The sequence below is a fragment of the Oncorhynchus mykiss genome, chromosome Y (assembly GCF_013265735.2).
Source record: "Oncorhynchus mykiss isolate Arlee chromosome Y, USDA_OmykA_1.1, whole genome shotgun sequence".
Taxonomy (NCBI): domain Eukaryota; kingdom Metazoa; phylum Chordata; class Actinopteri; order Salmoniformes; family Salmonidae; genus Oncorhynchus; species Oncorhynchus mykiss.
Genome location: NC_048593.1, coordinates 45667966 through 45690080, shown reverse-complemented (window position 1 = coordinate 45690080; position 22115 = coordinate 45667966). Strand labels below are relative to the sequence as shown.

The 22115-nt window shown below is 46.9% G+C and overlaps 1 protein-coding gene across 1 annotated transcript; it reads left to right on the top strand.

Moving 5' to 3' along the window:
* The first annotated feature begins 491 nt into the window (after nucleotides 1-491).
* On the top strand, nucleotides 492-21824 carry smpd1 (sphingomyelin phosphodiesterase 1). The gene is made up of 9 exons (XM_036967596.1): nucleotides 492-1123; nucleotides 9848-9966; nucleotides 10220-10421; nucleotides 12098-12378; nucleotides 12456-12626; nucleotides 14897-15068; nucleotides 15781-15857; nucleotides 20012-20157; nucleotides 20424-21824. Exons 1-9 carry the CDS (start codon nucleotides 905-907, stop codon nucleotides 20876-20878), a joined length of 1842 nt encoding a protein of 613 aa, XP_036823491.1. The 5' UTR covers nucleotides 492-904; the 3' UTR covers nucleotides 20879-21824.
* The last annotated feature ends 291 nt before the right edge of the window (nucleotides 21825-22115 follow it).

Genomic DNA, 22115 nt, shown 5'->3' with positions numbered 1-22115 from the left:
TTAAATATAGCACATATCATTAAATATAGCACATATCATTAAATATAACACATATCATTAAATATAGCACATATCATTAAATATAGCACATATCATTAAATATAACACATATCATTAAATATAACACATATCATTAAATATAACACATATCATTAAATATAACTCATATCATTAAATATAGCACATATCATTAAATATAGCACATATCATTAAATATAACACATATCATTAAATATAACACATATCATTAAATATAACCCCTTGGACCATCAAGGAAAGAAGCCTTCAGGCATTATTGTGTTTTAATCCTCATTACTTTGATTTATTTAAGGTATGTAATGTTGACGTTAAAAATCCACCGACGAACATAACGATTCAACGACTGATTAGTAGTAATTAACCAATTGAATGGCTCCAATCTGAACCAGAGAACGCGTTTATATCACACTGTAAACCGGTTCTGTCATGTGATCAGTCAGCTGACCTCTGTACTGGCTCATAAAACAAGGCAGTCATCGGGCCATTCGTTTGTGTTTGTTTGTTGTTCAGCAGTTTTAGGGTGTTAGACCCGAAGGTTTCTCTGTCGATTCAGCAGCACTCGAGTTTGTCACTTATCGATTATATTTATTGTAGCGCTGTAGACTTTTATAAAGAGGGAAACAAAGCTGTCATCACAGCGCTTCCTGTTTTTTTTTATTACATCGGTGTTGCAACCAAACAGAACACAACAGCTGCGAATGCAAACTTGGTTATTGCGTGATAGCTGACTAGTTAACTAAGCAACTAGAGGTTTTAGAAAAAAGCAATTTGGATGGTTTATTTTTGTAACTTATTTTTCAACTATTGGACTGAAACATTGTTTTGAATCCCTTTCGGCGAGCTGACTTCGCTGTTGAGCAGAACAATGCGCTTCGCACCTATCCCCTGCGCCGTGGTGTTGCTGTGTTGTGTTCTGCTGTTGTGCTCGATACCGTTGGGGACCTCGTTCCCCGTGCAGGACGAGGGGAAACCGGGCATAACGTTTCTGGAAGAGGTCGGGCGTCTCCGGGTCGGGTTCAACTGGCGGAACCTGACCTGTCCGGTGTGCAAAGTCCTCTTCACCATCCTGGATGTCGCTCTGCTGGTAAGATGGAACCCTATTCCCTATATAGTGCACTACTTTAGACCAGAGCCCTATGGTACCCTATTCACTATATATATAGTGCACTACTTTAGACCAGAGCCCTATGGTACCCTATTCACTATATATATAGTGCACTACTTTAGACCAGAGCCCTATGGTACCCTATTCACTATATATATAGTGCACTACATTAGACCAGAGCCCTATGGTACCCTATTCACTATATATATAGTGCACTACTTTAGACCAGAGCCCTATGGTACCCTATTCACTATATATATAGTGCACTACTTTAGACCAGAGCCCTATAGAACCCTATTCACTATAGTGCACTACATTAGACCAGAGTCCTATGGAACCGTATTCACTATATATATAGTGCACTACTTTAGACTAGAGCCCTATTCCCTATATAGTGCACTACTTTAGACCAGAGCCCTATGGCACCCTATTCCCTATATAGTGGTACTAATATAGACCAGAGCCCTATTCCCTATATAGTGCACTACTTTAGACCAGGGTCCTATAGAACCCTATTCCCTATATAGTGCACTACTTTAGACCAGAGCCCTATGGTTCCCTATATAGTGCACTACTTTAGACCAGAGCCCTATGGAACCCTATTCCCTACATGGCCCTTGCACCCTATTCTCTCAATGCAATCTTAGGGCTCTTGAACTAATAACCTGCGCTAACACGATTAGTACACTGTAAACGCCTGGCGCGATTGGTGCATGTAGGGCAGGGAGAACGACTGCAGGGAGAACGACTGCAGGGAGAATGACTGCATGTCGGTACTAGCATGTGGGGCAGGGAGGGAGAACCTAAAAGCTGTAGGATGGGGATGTCCAACACTTTCCCCGCGAGTTCCAGACCAGTGCTGTTTCTCTGTTCTTCATTAACTGCACCCATCTGCAGTTGGTCCCTGATCTAAAAGGGAAGGAAAAACATCTGCAGAACTGACTTCACTGAGTTCAAACAAAGCAGTGTGCCAGGGAAGTTGTCTTCATAAAACCATGACTCAGTTGAGACACGTTCCAGAAGTCACACGGGTCTTGGCATTTACAGCTGATCATGTGACTTAGTGCAGCTGATCATGTGACTTAGTGCAACACCTAGCCTTGACCCGGTTCTGTGAACTAAAACGGTTTATCTATGTGACCTTGAGTTGGCAGAGCTTTATCAAACTAGCAATGCCAATGGGCAAGCAATATTGGCCTACCAAGCAAAAAGCCATTTTTCTCAGTTCCACTCTGAGCAGTTACTACCTTTTTGCTTGGTCGGGCAGAATAGATGGGTTGGTTGTTGAGCAACACAACTGATACAGGGGCTAGATGAGGTTAAACGGGGTTGGTTGTTGAGCAACACAACTGATACAGGGGCTAGATGAGGTTAAACGGGGTTGGTTGTTGAGCAACACAACTGATACAGGGGCTAGATGAGGTTAAACAGGGTTGGTGGTTTAGCAACAACTGATACAGGGGCTAGATGAGGTTAAACATGAGGTTAAACCCTCCCGGGCCACATCGATGTGCGCGCATCAATTTTGTGACGTCAGCTAACCTGTCTGTCTTTCAAAGGGCACCCTGTTCCCTATATAGTGCACTACTTTAGACCAGGGCCCTATGGCCCATAGGGAATCGGGGGGGGCATTTGGGACATGGATGTTCCATGATACTTCATCCTAGTAGCAAGCACTCCAGGCCTGTTCATCTGTCTGTCAACTAAGGTAGCTGAAATGACGAGCAACCAAGATCACACTTTCTTATTTTTTGTTAAACTAGGGCACAAGGCGATCTGTTGTCTGAAGACAACTGAAAGTAACACAGATTAGAGGCCTGACGAGAAGACGGCTCTGTGGTTTGGCCTGGTGGGGAGTGAACGTCACTGAGGCTAACGGTGTGCTTTTGGTTGACACTGCAGATAGTCAGATCTCAACGTCGCGCTTCGTCCCCATAACAAACAAGAAGGGTTGTGATAGGGTAATGTTTCCGGTCTGCTTAGGCACCAATGAGATGGCAGCTGGGTCTGGTCTGATTAGTTCATTGACTGTAGAGGAACCAGATACCAGCTGGGTCTGGTCTGATTAGTTCATTGACTGTAGAGGAACCAGGTACCAGCTGGGTCTGGTCTGATTAGTTCATTGACTGTAGAGGAACCAGGTACCAGCTGGGTCTGGTCTGATTAGTTCATTGACTGTAGAGGAACCAGGTACTGTTTAGTTCATTGACTGTATAATATGAACCAGATACCAGCTGGGTCTGGTCTGATTAGTTCATTGACTGTAGAGGAACCAGGTACCAGCTGGGTCTGGTCTGTTTAGTTCATTGACTGTAGAGGAACCAGGTAACAGCTGGGTCTGGTCTGATTAGTTCATTGACTGTAGAGGAACCAGGTACCAGCTGGGTCTGGTCTGATTAGTTCATTGACTGTAGAGGAACCAGGTACCAGCTGGGTCTGGTCTGATTAGTTCATTGACTGTAGAGGAACCAGGTACCAGCTGGGTCTGGTCTGATTAGTTCATTGACTGTATAATAGGAACCAGGTACCAGCTGGGTCTGGTCTGATTAGTTCATTGACTGTAGAGGAACCAGGTACCAGCTGGGTCTGGTCTGATTAGTTCATTGACTGTAGAGGAACCAGGTACCAGCTGGGTCTGGTCTGTTTAGTTCATTGACTGTAGAGGAACCAGGTACCAGCTGGGTCTGGTCTGTTTAGTTCATTGACTGTAGAGGAACCAGGTACCAGCTGGGTCTGGTCTGTTTAGTTCATTGACTGTAGAGGAACCAGGTACCAGCTGGGTCTGGTCTGATTAGTTCATTGACTGTAGAGGAACCAGGTACCAGCTGGGTCTGGTCTGTTTAGTTCATTGACTGTAGAGGAACCAGGTACCAGCTGGGTCTGGTCTGTTTAGTTCATTGACTGTAGAGGAACCAGGTACCAGCTGGGTCTGGTCTGTTTAGTTCATTGACTGTAGAGGAACCAGGTACCAGCTGGGTCTGGTCTGTTTAGTTCATTGACTGTAGAGGAACCAGGTACCAGCTGGGTCTGGTCTGTTTAGTTCATTGACTGTAGAGGAACCAGGTACCAGCTGGGTCTGGTCTGTTTAGTTCATTGACTGTAGAGGAACCAGGTACCAGCTGGGTCTGGTCTGTTTAGTTCATTGACTGTAGAGGAACCAGGTACCAGCTGGGTCTGGTCTGTTTAGTTCATTGACTGTAGAGGAACCAGGTACCAGCTGGGTCTGGTCTGTTTAGTTCATTGACTGTATAATATGAACCAGGTACCAGCTGGATCTGGTCTGTTTAGTTCATTGACTGTAGAGGAACCAGGTACCAGCGGGGATCTGGTCTGATTAGTTCATTGACTGTGGATGAACCAGAAAGGAGCCAATGAAATGTCTTTCTCTCGTCTGTCAACCTAGGGTTGTGAACCTGGTTAGTAGATTCACAAAATCAGGAGGGAATAAGCAGAGAATCTGGACTCCTCCCATCAGGATTTTGATTATTATATATTTTTATTGCAACCTTAATCTATCTCATATCTGAGGAAATTAGTGGTTCTCTCCTGTCCCATGTACAGTGATGTGGTGAGCGGGCTGTGGGAGAGGCCTGTATCAGTCTAACCTCTCTCCTCACTACTTCCTGTCCCATGTACAGTGATGTGGTGAGTGGGCTGTGGGAGAGGCCTGTATCAGTCTAACCTCTCTCCTCACTACTTCCTGTCCCATGTACAGTGATGTGGTGAGCGGGCTGTGGGAGAGGCCTGTATCAGTCTAACCTCTCTCCTCACTACTTCCTGTCCCATGTACAGTGATGTGGTGAGCGGGCTGTGGGAGAGGCCTGTATCAGTCTAACCTCTCTCCTCTCCCATGTACAGTGATGTGGTGAGCGGGCTGTGGGAGAGGCCTGTATCAGTCTAACCTCTCTCCTCACTACTTCCTCTCCCATGTACAGTGATGTGGTGAGCGGGCTGTGGGAGAGGCCTGTATCAGTCTAACCTCTCTCCTCACTACTTCCTGTCCCATGTACAGTGATGTGATGATGAGTGGGCTGTGGGAGAGGCCTGTATCAGTCTAACCTCTCTCCTCACTACTTCCTGTCCCATGTACAGTGATGTGATGATGAGTGGGCTGTGGGAGAGGCCTGTATCAGTCTAACCTCTCTCCTGTCCCATGTACAGTGATGTGGTGAGTGGGCTGTGGGAGAGGCCTGTATCAGTCTAACCTCTCTCCTCACTACTTCCTCTCCCATGTACAGTGGTGTGGTGAGTGGGCTGTGGGAGAGGCCTGTATCAGTCTAACCTCTCTCCTCACTACTTCCTCTCCCATGTACAGTGATGTGGTGAGCGGGCTGTGGGAGAGGCCTGTATCAGTCTAACCTCTCTCCTCTCCCATGTACAGTGATGTGGTGAGCGGGCTGTGGGAGAGGCCTGTATCAGTCTAACCTCTCTCCTCACTACTTCCTCTCCCATGTACAGTGATGTGGTGAGTGGGCTGTGGGAGAGGCCTGTATCAGTCTATCCTCTCTCCTCTCCCATGTACAGTGATGTGGTGAGCGGGCTGTGGGAGAGGCCTGTATCAGTCTAACCTCTCTCCTCACTACTTCCTCTCCCATGTACAGTGATGTGGTGAGCGGGCTGTGGGAGAGGCCTGTATCAGTCTAACCTCTCTCCTCACTACTTCCTCTCCCATGTACAGTGATGTGGTGAGTGGGCTGTGGGAGAGGCCTGTATCAGTCTAACCTCTCTCCTCACTACTTCCTGTCCCATGTACAGTGATGTGATGATGAGTGGGCTGTGGGAGAGGCCTGTATCAGTCTAACCTCTCTCCTCACTACTTCCTCTCCCATGTACAGTGATGTGGTGAGCGGGCTGTGGGAGAGGCCTGTATCAGTCTAACCTCTCTCCTCACTACTTCCTCTCCCATGTACAGTGATGTGGTGAGTGGGCTGTGGGAGAGGCCTGTATCAGTCTAACCTCTCTCCTCTCCCATGTACAGTGATGTGGTGAGTGGGCTGTGGGAGAGGCCTGTATCAGTCTAACCTCTCTCCTCACTACTTCCTCTCCCATGTACAGTGATGTGGTGAGTGGGCTGTGGGAGAGGCCTGTATCAGTCTAACCTCTCTCCTCTCCCATGTACAGTGATGTGGTGAGCGGGCTGTGGGAGAGGCCTGTATCAGTCTAACCTCTCTCCTCACTACTTCCTCTCCCATGTACAGTGATGTGATGATGAGTGGGCTGTGGGAGAGGCCTGTATCAGTCTAACCTCTCTCCTCACTACTTCCTGTCCCATGTACAGTGATGTGATGATGAGTGGGCTGTGGGAGAGGCCTGTATCAGTCTATCCTCTCTCCTCACTACTTCCTCTCCCATGTACAGTGATGTGATGATGAGTGGGCTGTGGGAGAGGCCTGTATCAGTCTAACCTCTCTCCTCACTACTTCCTGTCCCATGTACAGTGATGTGAGTGGGCTGTGGGAGAGGCCTGTATCAGTCTATCCTCTCTCCTCACTACTTCCTGTCCCATGTACAGTGATGTGAGTGGGCTGTGGGAGAGGCCTGTATCAGTCTATCCTCTCTCCTCACTACTTCCTGTCCCATGTACAGTGATGTGAGTGGGCTGTGGGAGAGGCCTGTATCAGTCTATCCTCTCTCCTCACTACTTCCTGTCCCATGTACAGTGATGTGAGTGGGCTGTGGGAGAGGCCTGTATCAGTCTATCCTCTCTCCTCACTACTTCCTCTCCCATGTACAGTGATGTGATGATGAGTGGGCTGTGGGAGAGGCCTGTATCAGTCTATCCTCTCTCCTCACTACTTCCTCTCCCATGTACAGTGATGTGATGATGAGTGGGCTGTGGGAGAGGCCTGTATCAGTCTAACCTCTCTCCTCACTACTTCCTGTCCCATGTACAGTGATGTGAGTGGGCTGTGGGAGAGGCCTGTATCAGTCTATCCTCTCTCCTCACTACTTCCTGTCCCATGTACAGTGATGTGAGTGGGCTGTGGGAGAGGCCTGTATCAGTCTATCCTCTCTCCTCACTACTTCCTGTCCCATGTACAGTGATGTGAGTGGGCTGTGGGAGAGGCCTGTATCAGTCTATCCTCTCTCCTCACTACTTCCTCTCCCATGTACAGTGATGTGATGATGAGTGGGCTGTGGGAGAGGCCTGTATCAGTCTAACCTCTCTCCTCACTACTTCCCCTCCCATGTACAGTGATGTGATGATGAGTGGGCTGTGGGAGAGGCCTGTATCAGTCTAACCTCTCTCCTCACTACTTCCCCTCCCATGTACAGTGATGTGATGATGAGTGGGCTGTGGGAGAGGCCTGTATCAGTCTAACCTCTCTCCTCTCCCATGTACAGTGATGTGATAATGGGTGGGCTGTGGGAGAGGCCTGTATCAGTCTAACCTCTCTCCTCTCCCATGTACAGTGATGTGATAATGGGTGGGCTGTGGGAGAGGCCTGTATCAGTCTATCCTCTCTCCTCACTACTTCCTCTCCCATGTACAGTGATGTGATGATGAGTGGGCTGTGGGAGAGGCCTGTATCAGTCTAACCTCTCTCCTCACTACTTCCTGTCCCATGTACAGTGATGTGATGATGAGTGGGCTGTGGGAGAGGCCTCTATCAGTCTAACCTCTCTCCTCACTACTTCCTCTCCCATGTACAGTGATGTGATGATGAGTGGGCTGTGGGAGAGGCCTCTATCAGTCTAACCTCTCTCCTCACTACTTCGTCTCCCATGTACAGTGATCAAATCAAATTTATTTATATAGCCCTTCGTACATCAGCTGATATCTCAAAGTGCTGTACAGAAACCCAGCCTAAAACCCCAAACAGCAAGCAATGCAGGTGTAGAAGCACGGTGGCTAGTAAAAACTCCCTAGAAAGGCCAAAACCTAGGAAGAAACCTAGAGAGGAACCAGGCTATGTGGGGTGGCCAGTCCTCTTCTGGCTGTGCCGGGTGGAGATTATAACAAAACATGGTCAAGATGTTCAAATGTTCATAAATGACCAACATGGTCAAATAACAATAAGGCAGAACAGTTGAAACTGGAGCAGCAGCACAGTCAGGTGGACTGGGGACAGCAAGGAGTCATCATGTCAGGTAGTCCTGGGGCATGGTCCTAGGGCTCAGGTCCTCCGAGAGAGAGAAAGAAAGAGAGAATTAGAGAGAGCATATGTGGGATGGCCAGTCCTCCCATGATGAGTGGGCTGTGGGAGAGGCCTGTATCAGTCTAACCTCTCTCCTCACTACTTCCTGTCCCATGTACAGTGATGTGAGTGGGCTGTGGGAGAGGCCTGTATCAGTCTATCCTCTCTCCTCACTACTTCCTGTCCCATGTACAGTGATGTGAGTGGGCTGTGGGAGAGGCCTGTATCAGTCTATCCTCTCTCCTCACTACTTCCTGTCCCATGTACAGTGATGTGAGTGGGCTGTGGGAGAGGCCTGTATCAGTCTATCCTCTCTCCTCACTACTTCCTCTCCCATGTACAGTGATGTGATGATGAGTGGGCTGTGGGAGAGGCCTGTATCAGTCTAACCTCTCTCCTCACTACTTCCCCTCCCATGTACAGTGATGTGATGATGAGTGGGCTGTGGGAGAGGCCTGTATCAGTCTAACCTCTCTCCTCACTACTTCCCCTCCCATGTACAGTGATGTGATGATGAGTGGGCTGTGGGAGAGGCCTGTATCAGTCTAACCTCTCTCCTCTCCCATGTACAGTGATGTGATAATGGGTGGGCTGTGGGAGAGGCCTGTATCAGTCTAACCTCTCTCCTCTCCCATGTACAGTGATGTGATAATGGGTGGGCTGTGGGAGAGGCCTGTATCAGTCTATCCTCTCTCCTCACTACTTCCTCTCCCATGTACAGTGATGTGATGATGAGTGGGCTGTGGGAGAGGCCTGTATCAGTCTAACCTCTCTCCTCACTACTTCCTCTCCCATGTACAGTGATGTGATGATGGGTGGGCTGTGGGAGAGGCCTGTATCAGTCTAACCTCTCTCCTCACTACTTCCTCTCCCATGTACAGTGATGTGATGATGGGTGGGCTGTGGGAGAGGCCTGTATCAGTCTATCCTCTCTCCTCACTACTTCCCCTCCCATATACAGTGATGTGATGAGTGGGCTGTGGGAGAGGCCTGTATCAGTCTAACCTCTCTCCTCTCCCATGTACAGTGATGTGATAATGGGTGGGCTGTGGGAGAGGCCTGTATCAGTCTAACCTCTCTCCTCACTACTTCCTCTCCCATGTACAGTGATGTGATGATGGGTGGGCTGTGGGAGAGGCCTGTATCAGTCTATCCTCTCTCCTCACTACTTCCTCTCCCATGTACAGTGATGTGATGATGGGTGGGCTGTGGGAGAGGCCTGTACAGTCTAACCTCTCTCCTCTCCCATGTACAGTGATGTGATGAGAGTGGGCTGTGGGAGAGGCCTCTATCAGTCTAACCTCTCTCCTCTCCCATGTACAGTGATGTGGTGAGTGGGCTGTGGGAGAGGCCTCTATCAGTCTAACCTCTCTCCTCTCCCATGTACAGTGATGGGTGGGCTGTGGGAGAGGCCTGTACAGTCTAACCTCTCTCCTCTCCCATGTACAGTGATGTGATGAGAGGCCTGTATCAGTCTAACCTCTCTCCTCTCCCATGTACAGTGATGTGATGAGAGGCCTGTATCAGTCTAACCTCTCTCCTCACTACTTCCTGTCCCATGTAGAGTGATGTTAATGAGGAACGTGTTGCGTGGGCTGTGGGTGAGGCCTGTATCCGTCTCCACCTGGCTGAAGAGCGGGTCTGTCGTCAAATCACAGAGCTGTTCAGAGATGACTTCATCAGGTAGGCTTGGGATTGGTCCTGATTATCTAACATCTTCTTTTTAATGCGTAAATCATGTTTCCTGGTGTTCTATCATAAGTTTGCTGCAGTGCATGGTGGGACAGTGAGTGAATACACCTAGCCTCTGAAGAGATGCTGTCCTCAGCATTTATTTAAAGAGGTGATGTGCTCGCTGCACCTGGACCACATGCCTTTGTTTCCATGGAGACGGGCAGGTGTAAGTAATGGTTATGTCCTTCCTCCTGTTTTTCAGGGCCTTGCAACAGTCTCTGTTGTGGCCGTCGGAGGCCTGTGCTCTGCTGGTTGGGAGGTCATGCGGACGCTTCGATATCTATGCCCCCTGGAACGTAACCCTACCCCGGATCCCCAAACCCCCAGTCACCCCGCCCGCACCCCCCAAGCCTGGAGCACCACAGAGCAGGGTCCTCTTCCTCACAGACATACACTGGGATCAGGTTAGTCAAAAATGTGGTAGGGCAGTTTTTCAGACCTCTCCTCGGGAAGATGTTTCACTATGGTTGTAGTCCTGAACTAGCTCATCTAATTCATTAATATGTTGACCGGGTGAGGGTGGTGTGTGTCTGTTAGTCTGTTACCAGAATACTGAAACGACCCTGGGTTTCTAAGCGCGGACACTGCCGTTCGAACATGTTTTTGCGGCACTGTCGATAGCGCACTGGACTTTGGGCTAGAAGGCCGAGGGTTCGAGACCTGCTCCCTGCCTGTCATTACAACAGTAGCAAAATTAGCATAAGTAATACTGGATTTCAATGGAGGCTGCTAACTAAATGTGCTAACGAGCACACACAAATAAACTAATTGCAAAGACGGGCAATCCAGCTCATAAAGTTTTATTGTGTGTGTAGGTGCTGTCAAATGTCGTTGTTGGTGCGTGTGGACATTTTTACAAGTGAATGTAAATGCATGCTTGTCTAAAGGAGGAGGGGAATTATGCCACTAATTTAGCAAGGTAAACTTCGGCGTCGCCTAAGCATTATCTTGCTGCGTTTTGTAAACGCTAATCTAAAATGCTTATTGTAAGGTACAAACTCTGTCGGCGGGCAAATCAAGTACACTATAGCCTTCAGCAGGTCAGTCGACCGGCTCAATTGACCGTGTCTGCAGTAATGTAGCAGGCATAACATAAAGCTACAGCGAAGTTAATGTGAGATTTCAAAACGTTTTAAAACCACGACTAGAGAGAGACGGTCAACGAACACAGCAAAGAGATGGCTGTTTTTATGAGTTGAAGTTGTTACTTGTCAACACTTATGAGCCATAAACTGTGTTTATTAACACTGGACTGTGTTTACAACATGAGCGGTCGTGAGTAGATGCGCTTGTTTTGAGATCAAAGCGAGAGCTGCATGTAGCCATCTGTACATTTGTTCATATTATTTGCTAGTTAGTGAGTTATTAGCCCAGTTATAGATCATTTGTAGTCGGCAATAGGGGGAATGGTTGTTTCCTGCAAGAGAACAAAACGTGTGCGTTTTCTAGACATCTTTGAAAAAGCAAGTCGGGTAAATGGCTTTTATGTCTTAAAGGGGCAGTGTTGTATTTTGAAAGGGGCTTGAATAAGCCAAGTAGCCAATAGGCAGAAAGTATCATTTGTCTGATTCTCTGTAGTAACGGTATGGGGAATAATGCATTTAATTTTGTAAAGTGGTTTCTTGCATCAAACGCATAATCAATCACCTTGTCTAAATCAGCAATCACCTTGTCTAAAGGACAAGAGGATTAAACAGGTTGTCACACCCTGCATTTTTTTAATCCCCTCCCCCAAAACGTCTCATGGAATGTAGGTCTACATTGAACACCACACATTGGCTGCTACTGTAGGCTGAATGATAGAACAGCTGTTTCCATGGTAAAATGTTATGGGATGCATTTTCTCCATTGTTTTTGATGGTAGGCCTCTCTGATAGACATGACCTTTTTGAACACCCATTACAGAAATAAATTTACCTTCAGCTAACGCAAAATCTCTTCACGCGTCATTCATTGTGGCCAATCATTATTCCTGTTCTGTAATATGTCTTGTTTTATATGGCCCCCAGGAAGAGTAGCTGCTGCTTTCGCAACATTAAAATACAACTCTAATGTCCATCCCGGTGTTATTTGTGAACAGGACTATGCAGTGGGCAGCTCTGCTGACTGTAAGGACCCGCTGTGCTGTCGTAATGAGTCTGGATCTCCCAGCTGGAATCAGAGAGCGGCTGGGTTCTGGGGCTCCTACAGTAAATGTGACCTGCCCCTGAGAACTGTGGAGAACATGTTGGAGAACGCAGCGCGAACCGGACCGTGGGACTGGGTCTACTGGACAGGAGACATACCTGCTCATAACATCTGGTCTCAAACCAGGAAGCAGCAACTGTCTGAACTCACCGTTGTCACCAGACTGATCCACAGGTACACAATCGTGTGTGTGTGTGTGTGTGTACGCACAAGTTGAATGGTAACTGACCACCTTATTTTTCTCTCTGTAGTCACCTAGGTAACTTGAAGGTTTACCCGGCGATCGGTAACCATGAGAGCACCCCGGTCAACAGTTTCCCCCCGCCGTTCGTCCATGGCAACCGGTCGTCGCGCTGGCTCTATGACACCATGGCCGAGGAGTGGGCGCCATGGTTACCAGAACAGGCCCTGAAGACTCTTAGGTCTGATAATGATTTAACTAGAGAATCTTCTAGTTCACTATAGTTCTTAATTTATTATTTTATTTTAACTAGACAAAAACATTGGAAACTGATCCCAGATTTGTACTTATCGGAAACTGATCCCAGGTTGGTTGGTAGGATCCAGACAGTCATCTGTAGTGGTTGGTAGGATCCAGACAGTCCTCTGTAGTGGTTGGTAGGATCCAGACAGTCCTCTGTAGTGGTTGGTAGGATCCAGACAGTCCTCTGTAGTGGTTGGTAGGATCCAGACAGTCCTCTGTAGTGGTTGGTAGGATCCAGACAGTCCTCTGTAGTGGTTGGTAGGATCCAGACAGTCCTCTGTAGTGGTTGGTAGGATCCAGACAGTCCTCTGTAGTGGTTGGTAGGATCCAGACAGTCCTCTGTAGTGGTTGGTAGGATCCAGACAGTCCTCTGTAGTGGTTGGTAGGATCCAGACAGTCCTCTGTAGTGGTTGGTAGGATCCAGACAGTCCTCTGTAGTGGTTGGTAGGATCCAGACAGTCCTCTGTAGTGGTTGGTAGGATCCAGACAGTCCTCTGTAGTGGTTGGTAGGATCCAGACAGTCCTCTGTAGTGGTTGGTAGGATCCAGACAGTCCTCTGTAGTGGTTGGTAGGATCCAGACAGTCCTCTGTAGTGGTTGGTAGGATCCAGACAGTCCTCTGTAGTGGTTGGTAGGATCCAGACAGTCCTCTGTAGTGGTTGGTAGGATCCAGACAGTCCTCTAGTGGTTGGTAGGATCTAGACAGTCCTCTGTAGTGGTTGGTAGGATCCAGACAGTCATCTGTAGTGGTTGGTAGGATCCAGACAGTCATCTGTAGTGGTTGGTAGGATCCAGACAGTCCTCTGTAGTGGTTGGTAAGATCCAGACAGTCCTCTGTAGTGGTTGGTAGGATCCAGACAGTCCTCTGTAGTGGTTGGTAGGATCCAGACAGTCCTCTGTAGTGGTTGGTAGGATCCAGACAGTCATCTGTAGTGGTTGGTAGGATCCAGACAGTCATCTGTAGTGGTTGGTAGGATCTAGACAGTCCTCTGTAGTGGTTGGTAGGATCTAGACAGTCCTCTGTAGTGGTTGGTAGGATCCAGACAGTCCTCTGTAGTGGTTGGTAGGATCCAGACAGTCCTCTGTAGTGGTTGGTAGGATCCAGACAGTCCTCTGTAGTGGTTGGTAGGATCCAGACAGTCCTCTGTAGTGGTTGGTAGGATCCAGACAGTCCTCTGTAGTGGTTGGTAGGATCCAGACAGTCCTCTGTAGTGGTTGGTAGGATCCAGACAGTCCTCTGTAGTGGTTGGTAGGATCCAGACAGTCCTCTGTAGTGGTTGGTAGGATCCAGACAGTCATCTGTAGTGGTTGGTAGGATCCAGACAGTCCTCTGTAGTGGTTGGTAGGATCCAGACAGTCCTCTGTAGTGGTTGGTAGGATCCAGACAGTCCTCTGTAGTGGTTGGTAGGATCCAGACAGTCATCTCTAGTGGTTGGTAGGATCCAGACAGTCCTCTAGTGGTTGGTAGGATCTAGACAGTCCTCTGTAGTGGTTGGTAGGATCCAGACAGTCATCTGTAGTGGTTGGTAGGATCCAGACAGTCATCTGTAGTGGTTGGTAGGATCCAGACAGTCCTCTGTAGTGGTTGGTAGGATCCAGACAGTCCTCTGTAGTGGTTGGTAGGATCCAGACAGTCCTCTGTAGTGGTTGGTAGGATCCAGACAGTCATCTGTAGTGGTTGGTAGGATCCAGACAGTCATCTGTAGTGGTTGGTAGGATCCAGACAGTCATCTGTAGTGGTTGGTAGGATCCAGACAGTCATCTGTAGTGGTTGGTAGGATCCAGACAGTCGTCTGTAGTGGTTGGTAGGATCCAGACAGTCCTCTGTAGTGGTTGTATTCCCCTGCTCAGTCGTTGCATGCGTCAACCAATGGTTGTGTGCTACGTGAATGACTGCATTTGGGCACTAGATTGATGTAGTTTATGTTAAACACCTATCCAGGTATCAGGTTGTTGTAGCCTATGATGTGGTTAGCTGATATGTTAAACTCTCATAATGTGGTTAGCTGTTAAGTGGGGAAAACTGTGGAAGACTCATTTCAGTTGAATGCATATAGTTGTACAACTGACTAGGTATCTGGCAGACGTATGCCAGATCTCACAATCCCTGGATCAGCTGAACGCATACATAGTGTTCAGACCCTTTCTCTTCCACATTTTGTTACGTTACAGCCTTATTCTAAAATTAATTTCCCTCTTCTCTCTCCAGGCATGGTGGGTTCTACACGGTAGAGGTCCAGCCAGGTCTTCGAGTGGTGTCTCTGAACATGAACTTCTGTGCCAGGGAAAATTACTGGCTGATGGTCAACTCTACTGACCCTGCTAACCAGCTCCAGTGGCTGATCCACATACTACAGGCCAGTGAAGAGAAGGGAGAGAAGGTGAGGAGAGAGTGGTAACCTTCTCCACTGTCTGGTCAATATACTGCAGACCAGTGAAGAGAGAGTGATAACCCACTCCACTGTCTGGTCAATATACTGCAGACCAGTGAAGAGAAGGGAGAGAGGGTGAGGAGAGAGTGATAACCTTCTCCACTGTCTGGTCAATATACTACAGGCCAGTGAAGAGAAGGGAGAGAGGGTGAGGAGAGAGTGATAACCCACTCCACTGTCTGGTCAATATACTGCAGACCAGTGAAGAGAAGGGAGAGAGGGTGAGGAGAGAGTGATAACCTTCTCCACTGTCTGGTCAATATACTACAGGCCAGTGAAGAGAAGGGAGAGAGGGTGAGGAGAGAGCGATAACCCACTCCACTGTCTGGTCAATATACTACAGGCCAGTGAGGAGAGAGTGATAACCCACTCCACTGTCTGGTCAATATACTGCAGACCAGTGAGGAGAGAGTGATAACCCACTCCACTGTCTGGTCAATATACTACAGGCCAGTGAGGAGAGAGCGATAACCCACTCCACTGTCTGGTCAATATACTGCAGGCTACAAACGGGAGGAGGATTTGGGAAGGGGGGAGTGAGGGATGAGAAGAGGGGTGTAACTAACCTGTAACCATTGTATCTTTCTCTCTCTAATGGCTGTCTCACTGTCCCCCTCCCCCTTGTCTCACTGTCCCCCTCCCCCTTGTCTCGCTGTCCCAGGTCCACATCATCGGTCACATCCCCCCTGGTCTCTGTTTGAGCAGCTGGAGTTGGAACTACTACCACATCATCAACCGGTAGGAAGAGATGGTCAGGGATGTGAAATTTGCCATTTTGAATCCAATATAGGGGACCTAAGTGATTCCCGGTGTAGATCCCGATGGGGGGGCTTTGAATCACTATTGGCTGTCAGTGAATGAGTGATGTGCGTTTGGACCAATCCCGGCTGTTTCCAAGGCTCAGCCAGTCGTTCACATGACAACAGAACGCAGCGCCCGACTGAAGAGAGAAGAGACTTGTCCGTTACAGCAGCGCGTCTCCCTGAACGGTAACTGAGGTAACGGTGGGTGAGACCGGGGCGAGGTAACGGGTGGGGGCGAGACCGGGGCGAGGTAACGGGTGGGGGCGAGGTAACGGGTGGGGGCGAGGTAACGGGTGGGGGCGAGACCGGGGTGAGAAGGTGATGAACCGGATTTCATGAGCTGTAACCGAAAAACAACCAGCTTTTGGAGAGTTTGAGCTGAAGGAGAAAGTGGTGGAACAAGTATGATTAGCATCGTTAAGTATCAGGTTAGCTGGATCGGTTTCTCCGTTAGATAACTTATCCAGAGAAATGTTGAGCAACATTAGCCAACTTAACTGATCAAATCATTTAGTTTATGGTGTGAAAAATGAGCTGGCTGATTGTCAGACAGCTGACGTTACAGCAGCAGATAAGGTAACGTTAATACAATAAAGAATTGGCTAGGTTACTAACTGGTAACGGTATGACTCCTTGCCGTTCCTCAAGTTATTACGCGTTAACGTTAGTTGCTTACCGGACCCTGGAAATCTGAAGTTGACAAACGAATGGTTTCCCTCTACAGTATGTGGTACATTTTCAGAATGAGAGAATTAGGTGAAAATGAGGTGTTGTTTGTTAAACCTTTAAGTGTAGCTGGAGCTGGGCCTGTCTTAAACTGGATGCCACTATAGAGGTGAAAGACCACACACTTTCCCTCTACTTAAATACAGTGGTATAAAGGGCTATGTTAAGTGGAGCTGGAGCTGGTCCTGTCTTAAACTGGATGCCACTATAGAGGTGAAAGAAACACCACTTTCCCTCTACTTAAATACAGTGGTATAAAGGGCTATGCCACATAATCATATTTAATTTACAGCTAAGACCTGAAGCTAGTCCAATTGGACACCTTCTACAGCCGTCAAATTCAACCTGCCTGAAAGAGATCAATTATACCAACAACAGGTCTCATGCTCTGCTGGCACATAGTACAACAGATGTCCACAGGCAGAACGTGTACAATGTAAATATGTTCAGTGTAGCCCCAAAGATATTGCTCTTGTTTTGAATTTGACAGTAATACGTGAGTGAGGGGGGGGGTTATTACATTTCTTTCTCAGTGAACTTTATTTTTGCTCACATGTAGCCTTGTGCACTGGGTTTGTATATAGTGGCCACTAGAGCAAAAATAGAATTTCTGTTTCTACTTTAAGATGCCCCCCCCCCCCCCCCCCAAGTGTAATATTTAGGTGTGTGTGTGTGGTCACAAGCATTCTATTATAAAGGCTGTCATGGCTAACTGCAATATTACTGTAGTTTTTTTTCTTCTCATTTCAACACCGATACCGCTTATTGGAGGACCAAAAAAAAGACTATACTGATTAATCGAATGAATTTATTTATGTATATTTGTAATGATGACAATTACAACAGTACTGAATTAACTTAATATAATACATAATCAATTTAGTCTCCAAAGAAACATGTTTTAAAAAAAACACTGGAGAAAGTAAAAGTGCAATATGTGCCATTTTTAAAAAAATAAAGAAAAAGCTTTCAGTTCTTTGCTCAGAACATGAGAACATATGAAAGCTGGTGGTTCCTTTTAACATGAGACTTCAATATTCCCAGGTAAGAAGTTTTAGGTTGTTTATTATGACTATTTCTCTCTATACCATTTGTATTTCATATACCTTTGACTATTGGATGTTCTTATAGGCACTAGAGTTTTGCCAGCCTAATCTCTGGAGTTGATAGGCTTGAAGTCATAAACAGCGCTGTGCTTGAAGCATTGCGACGAGCTGCTGGCAAACGTAGGAAAGTGCTGTTTGAATGAATGCTTACGAGCCTGCTGCTGCCTACCACCACTCAGTCAGAATGCTCTATCAAATCATGGACTTAATTATAATATAATAAACACACAGAAATACGAGACTTTGGTCATTAATGTGGTCAAATCTAGAAACGATCATTTCGAAAACAAAACATTTATCCTTCAGTGAAATATGGAACCGTTCTTGGTCTTCACACCATTCGCAACGAGCCAGGCGGCCCAAACTGCTGCATATACCCTGACTCTGCTTGCACAGAACGCAAGAGAAGCGACACAATTTCCCTAGTTAAGTCCCCTTACACTGTGTACAAGACAGCAGTTTTGGAATTGTTAGTTAGATTACTTGTTGGTTATTACTGCATTGTCGGCACTAGAAGCACAAGCATTTCGCTACACTCGCATTAACATCTGCTAACCATGTGTATGTGACAAATACAATTTGATTTGATTTAATATTGCTTGCTAACATGAATTTCTTACCTAATATGCAGGTTTAAAAATACATACTTGTGTATTGATTTTAAGAAAGGCGTTGATGTTTATGGTTAGGTACAACGACAGTTTTTTTTTTTTTTTGGCGAATGCGCTTGTTAAATCACCCGTTTGGCGAAGTAGGCTGTGATTCGATGATAAATTGAACAGGCACCGCATCGATTATATGCAACGCAGGACAAGCTAGTTAACCTAGTAATATCCTCAACCATGTGTAGTTAACTAGTGATAATGTGAAGATTGACTTTCTTCTAAGATAAGTTTAATGCTAGCTAGCAACTTACCTTGGCTCCTTGCTGCACTCGCGTAACAGGTGGTCAGCCTGCCACTCGGTCTCCTCGTGGAGTGAAATGGAATCGGCATCCAAAAAATGCCGATTGTAATGAACTTAAAATCAGCCCTAATTAATCAGTCATAACATTGAGTTGCTTTCTTTACATTTTTTTTTTTAGCTGTGAGTTAGGTTCACATTAACCACTTTGACACAGACTGATCATGTAGATTGTAGTCTTTGTTTAACTTAGTTAAACCCTGCATTTCCCCCTAGCAGGGACTTGTTTTGCGTGTTTCAAAAAGTATCACCATTTTGGACCCTCACCAGTTGGCATCACTGTCTGCGTGTGTTCATGTAACTGTCCTCCTATCCTTGGTAGCCACTGCATGCAGAGGCACCGCCATGGGTGGGCCTAGGCCCATCTACTTTGGAGCCAATCAGAATGAGTTTATTTATTTATTTTTTCCCACAAAAGGACTTTCTATTACATACAGAAATATTCCTCAGTTTCCTCTGTCACGGTGGCTGGTCTCAGACGGTCCCACATGTGAAGAAGCTGGACGTGGAGGTCCTAGGTTAGCATGCTTGTGAGGCCGGTTGGATGTCCTGCAAAATTCTCTAAAATGACTGGCCTATGGTTGGAATTCTGGAAACAGCTCTGGTGGACATTCCTGCAGTCGGCATTGTACGCTCCCTCAACTTGAGACATCTGTGGCATTGTGTTGTGTGACAAAACTGCACATTTTAGAGTGGCTTTTTATTGTCCCCAGCACAAGGTGCACCTGTGTAATGATCATGCAGTTCAATCATCTTATTGATATGCCACACCTGTCAGGTGGATGGATTATCTTATCTTATCTTGGTAAATGGAGAAATGCTCACTAACGGGGATGTAAACACATTTGTGCAGTAAATGAGAAGCGTGTTGTACGTCTGGAACATGTCTGATCTTATTTATTTAGTCTCAAAACATGTTTTTTAAATATTTTTGTTCAATGTAAATATAAATATATAATATATCTCTATCTCTTATTATATAGATATAGATATCTATATATCCCAGACTGGTACCAATCTGTCAGTTAATTTATTTTATATAGTCATGTGGACTCCAGACCACATTCAGTTCTGTCACTGGTTCTCACACCTCTCCTCCGGGACCCGTTCCTGAGAACACCGACTAACCAGCCCTTAACTAGATTAACCCGGTGAGCTAGTTCAGGGCTTCAGCAAAATAGTCAAGTCTTTTCCTGAGGGAGAGGTTTATGAACTAGTTCTTTCTGACTGTATTTCTGGATCAGATTTTGTTCTGCTGTGGGTGGTTTTTTAAAGTGTGTATCCGTCTGTCTAGGTATGAGGGTACGATCACGGGTCAGTTCTTCGGCCACACGCACATGGATGAGTTTCAGATGTTTTATGATGAGGCGACGATGACTAGGGCCGTGGGCGTGGCCTTCATCGCTCCCTCCATCACCACCTATGTCAACCTCAACCCAGGTACATGCGCGCGCACGCACACACACACACACACACACACCTCAACCCGGGTCAGACTCTATAGCCACCGATTGCCAGACCCCTGCCCTGACCTCACCCCTGCCCTAACATCCCCTCACCCACACTTGAATTTGTTGCCTCTCAATCAGAATGTATGGTCTCTTCTACTCTGTCACGAGGACAAGATCTCAAACTGTTGTATAGTCATGTACTAGAGACAGAAAACAAATCATAGAGCTTCTCTAAATGTTGTTTCCGGTTGCCAGGTTACCGGGTCTACCTGGTCGACGGTAACTACAAGGGCAGTTCCCGGTTTGTTCTGGACCACGAGACGTATATCTTAAACCTTACAGAGGCTAACCGACAGCCTGAAGGGGGGGTCTCCTCCCTGCTCCCCACCACCTCACAACACGCCATCTTCCACCCTGACCCAAACCCCAAATGGACCCTCCTCTACCGTGCTTCCGAAGCCTACGGCGTCTCATCCCTGTTCCCGTCGGACTGGGACGGGCTGATCAGGACCTTCCTCCAGGACGACCGTGTGTTTCAGCGGTTCTGGTACCTCAGACATAAAGGCCATGTGTCAGAGCCCTGTATAGACGCCTGTAAGACAACCGTTGTCTGTTTCCTACGTTCAGGTAGATATGACGAGCTGGAGCAGTGTGACCTGTTGGAGTTCGGGGGAGATATGGTTTCAGCTGTTAGGAAGACACTGTGTTGAACAGAGATGATGGGGGGGGGGGGGGGGGGGGGTTGGTTAACTTTGAATGTTGGTCATGTTGTCACCAACTGTTCAAGACATTGAATGTGATTCTGGGTAAGTGAAATGTCATGGAACACTGGTTGATGGTCTGGTTCTTTTGGTTCAACCTGTCTGTCCAATCAGTATCTGCGTTGTCAGAGGATATTTACAGCTAGTGAATGTCAAAATAATGGGAAGGAAAAAAAACGATTTAGATGTTTTCAAGTTTTGTTTTTACAAAGACAGAACGTTTAGTCTCTTCACTGAGGAGTTGAGTCCTGAAGTGTTCATAGTGAAGTCTCCAAAGGGTTGCATTGATAGTGTTACTGCATTAATTTAGCCTAATAGATTTCATCACGTTGCGATAGAGTTGAAGGTGTCTATGCTCAGTCCGGGGCGTTTTCAGAATGACCGGCTCAGCCCGGGGCGTTTTCGGAACTGACTGGCTCAGCCCGGGGCGTTTTCGGAACTGACCGGCTCAGCCCGGGGCGTTTTCGGAACTGACCGGCTCAGCCCGGGGCGTTTTCGGAAATGACCGGCTCAGCCCGGGGCGTTTTCGGAAATGACCGGCTCAGCCCGGGGCGTTTTCGGAAATGACCGGCTCAGCCCGGGGCGTTTTCGGAAATGACCGGCCTTAATTTTCTGGTTTTGTGAAAGCTGTTTTAGGAACTGCTAACTCACCTTGGTGTCCAGATTTTATTATTGAACCATTTTCAGCTCTGTATTTGTCTTCAGTGAGTTGTTTGCACATGTTGTGAAATGAATATACTGGTGATTTTCAGAGTCTACTACACCAATACCTTCCACTCTCATTCAGCACTTTAATTTCTGCTGTGGATTGTCCTGTGTGTGTGTGTAACATGTCTGTAATTATTAAAAATATGAGAATTTTTGTGAATAAAGATGCATTTTGAGATTTACTTAATTCGTTGCCCTTATCTTTCTGGCCCAGTGAGTGGAAAGAAGTGGAGGGTGCTCAACTGATGTGAATCGAGGTGCATTTTAAAAGAGATTGTCATTGCAAAGCTCAACATTGTTTTTATTGATACAACTATTATGGTTGGCGTTTCAGCCTTAATCAGAACTTGTGAGTCAAAGTGGCTAGTTCATATCGGTCTCGACGCTGAGAGATGTATGCCTAAAGGCCGGGACCGGAGAGAACCCTCTGTCCTGTGGAGTTCACAAAGCATATTGCATGTAACGGTTGCATGGTCAA

Excerpts from the sequence above, each read along its gene's own strand:
- smpd1 (XM_036967596.1), top strand. The coding sequence starts at position 905 with ATGCGCTTCGCACCTATCCCCTGCGCCGTGGTGTTGCTGTGTTGTGTT. Across the intron at positions 15,069-15,780 it reads GTGAAGAGAAGGGAGAGAAG|GTCCACATCATCGGTCACAT; the intron begins GTGAGGAGAGAG and ends TCGCTGTCCCAG. Across the intron at positions 20,158-20,423 it reads CTATGTCAACCTCAACCCAG|GTTACCGGGTCTACCTGGTC; the intron begins GTACATGCGCGC and ends TCCGGTTGCCAG.